At 37.6% G+C, this 2,791-nt stretch overlaps 1 protein-coding gene across 1 annotated transcript; it reads left to right on the top strand.

Moving 5' to 3' along the window:
- Window positions 1–449: 449 nt before the first annotated feature.
- On the top strand, window positions 450–2,589 carry LOC110929265 (L-type lectin-domain containing receptor kinase IX.1). Its single transcript, XM_022172399.2, has one exon. It carries the CDS (start codon window positions 461–463, stop codon window positions 2,426–2,428), a length of 1,968 nt encoding a protein of 655 aa, XP_022028091.1. The 5' UTR covers window positions 450–460; the 3' UTR covers window positions 2,429–2,589.
- The last annotated feature ends 202 nt before the right edge of the window (window positions 2,590–2,791 follow it).

Raw genomic sequence — 2,791 nt, 5'->3', positions numbered from 1 at the left:
CGGTTCGTTTACAGCCCTACATGTCGCCCTTGTCTTTCGGCTATCAACGCAACTACATGATGCATGATTAACCATCCGTCGCTTTTAAAATTATTTTCACGAAATTATTAAAACAACGTTAAAATTAGTGCAATTTCCCTTTTGCCCCTAAGGACCCATAGAACATTATATGCGCACACCTCAACCGGCGGGTTGGTTCTTATTTACTATAATCCATTATGCACCATCAATTACTTTCAATTTAAATTTATTACTCCAAACAATGCCTAGGATATAATATTCTTAGGTGATGCAGCTTATACCTCTAATGATGGATTCCAGGTGACCCACTAAAGGAATTGTATATTTGGTATGTTTCTTTTATTTTAATAATCGAACTCATATCTTCGTCATTATATATTCATGTCATTTGTTAAGGAAAACTATGTACCAAGAAGCTTGCAACTATTATAGCAAGTTAATGGCTAGGCTCATGTCTATCTTAACATGCTTCTTTCTTGGTTTAATCCCTTATGCATCTTCAGTTTCCTTCAATTTCACAAATATTACACTAAAAAATTCCCAGGATATAACAATTTCAGGTAATGGAGCGGTTATCTCTGATGATGGAATCCAAGTGGCCTCCACCTTGATCGACTTAATAGGTCGAGCAACATACATCGAACCTCTTCATCTTTGGGACAACGACTCTACTGAACTAGCCAGCTTCTCTACCAGTTTCACATTTGTAATCAATTCATACCACACGAAAATTTACGCTGATGGTCTCACATTTTTCCTTGCACAGATTAACGCTGACTTCTATTATGGAGGATCCATTGGGCTTCCGTTAGATTTTCGAACCAACACAAGTAAATATCAATTTGTGGCTGTGGAGTTTGATACTTATCGTAACGCGTGGGATCCAATAGACCTTGATGCAAATACATTCGTAGGCGACCATGTAGGTATCGATATTAACTCTATTACTTCTGTTGCATATCGGAAATGGTTTAGCAATATAACATATGGGAAAGAGTATAGAGCTTTAATAAATTATTATGCGGATTCAAAAAATCTTAGTGTTTCCTTCACGAATTATAAAAATAACTTACCTGTATGGGAAACTGGCCTTAATTACACGGTTGATCTAAGGAAAGAGTTGCCCGAATGGGTAACTTTTGGGTTTTCAGCTTCCACTGGAACCTACTTTGAGAAAGTTATTGTAAGATCTTGGACGTTTAATAGTACTAAAATTAAGGTAAGCCCGAAAACAAACGATCAAAGTAGCAACCTACCACCTATTGTGAAAGGGAAAGACAATACAACGCTTAAAGTAGTATTAATAGCTGAAACGTTGGTTCTAGTTATTGTTTTGGCTATACTTGCTTATTTTCTATGCTGGAGGAAAAAATATGATGGTGATAAAGAGGAGGAAGTTGGGCTTGCTTGGGAGATGAGTAGTGAGTTAGAAATGAGGGTCACTATGCCTAGAAGATTTTCTTACCATGAATTAGCTCAGTCAACTGCTGACTTCGCAGAGACAAAAAAGTTTGGAGAGGGCGGTTTTGGAGGAGTTTACAAAGGTTTTCTGAAAGATTTAAGTATGTATGTCGCAGTCAAAAGGGTGTCGAAGACTTCCAAACAGGGAATCAAAGAGTATGCTGCAGAAGTAAGGATCATTAGCCGATTGAGGCACAAAAATTTGGTGCAACTCATTGGTTGGTGCCATGACAAAGGAGAACTCCTTCTTGCATATGAATTTATGGAAAACGGAAGCTTAGATTTACATCTCTTCAAAGGAAAGAGCATGTTGACATGGAATACAAGGTACAAAATTGCCCTTGATCTGGCTTCTGCTTTACTATATTTACATGAAGAATGGGAGCAATGTGTTTTGCATAGAGATATCAAATCGAGTAATGTGATGTTGGACTCAAATTTCAATGCAAAGCTTGGTGATTTTGGGCTAGCTAAGTTAGTTGACCATGAGAAAGGAACGCAAACAACGACGTTGGCGGGAACCTTTGGTTATATGGCCCCTGAATGTGCAGGAACCGGGAAATCAACCAAGGAATCAGATGTTTATAGCTTCGGAGTTGTTGCATTGGAAATAGCTTGTGGGCAAAAACCCATCAAGGACAAGGATGAAGAAACTCTTATACGATTAGTAGATTGGGTTTGGGATCTCTATGGAACTGGGACTCTTTTAGAAGCAGTTGATCCATGTCTAGAGTCAAACTTTGAAGAAGAAGAAATTAAGCGTTTAATGATCGTTGGGTTATGGTGCTCGCACCCAGACGCTGAACTTCGCCCATCAATACGACAAGCCATTAAGGTACTGAACTCTGAAGCTTCCCTGCCTTTACTACCCTCAAAGATACCGGTGGCATCTTATACGGGTTTCTCTAATATTGGCCAATACGGATTATCAAGTGGTATCCTTTAATTCTAAACTATCAAAGCAAACAACATCGTCCACAAACTATCTTCTTTCCCATCTATATCATCGCAACATCTAATGCCATTAAATGTCTAGATCGTTAGAGGTTTAATGCGTTTATGATTTATTGATAATGTCTTTTTATAATAAACAACGAATTTCGATTATATCAATGCATGTTGCAACTGTTTGGAATAGGTGTACAACTTTAATTTCATTTAAGTCCAATTTTATTATTTCTTAATATCACATATTAATCGAGTAGAGGAAGCGCGTATACAAAATATTAAATCCGAGTTAATTCCCATCAATGGTCCGGTTAAAATCCATTTAAACAATTACTCCCTCCGTCCCACTAAAAGTGTCCTA

This window comes from Helianthus annuus, chromosome 3 (assembly GCF_002127325.2).
Source record: "Helianthus annuus cultivar XRQ/B chromosome 3, HanXRQr2.0-SUNRISE, whole genome shotgun sequence".
NCBI lineage: Eukaryota > Viridiplantae > Streptophyta > Magnoliopsida > Asterales > Asteraceae > Helianthus > Helianthus annuus.
Note: the sequence above shows the minus strand (reverse complement) of the source record. Positions and strands in the feature narration are given on the sequence as shown.

What these genes read in the sequence shown, in the direction of transcription:
- LOC110929265 (XM_022172399.2), top strand. Translation starts at nt 461, where the DNA reads ATGGCTAGGCTCATGTCTATCTTAACATGCTTCTTTCTTGGTTTAATC.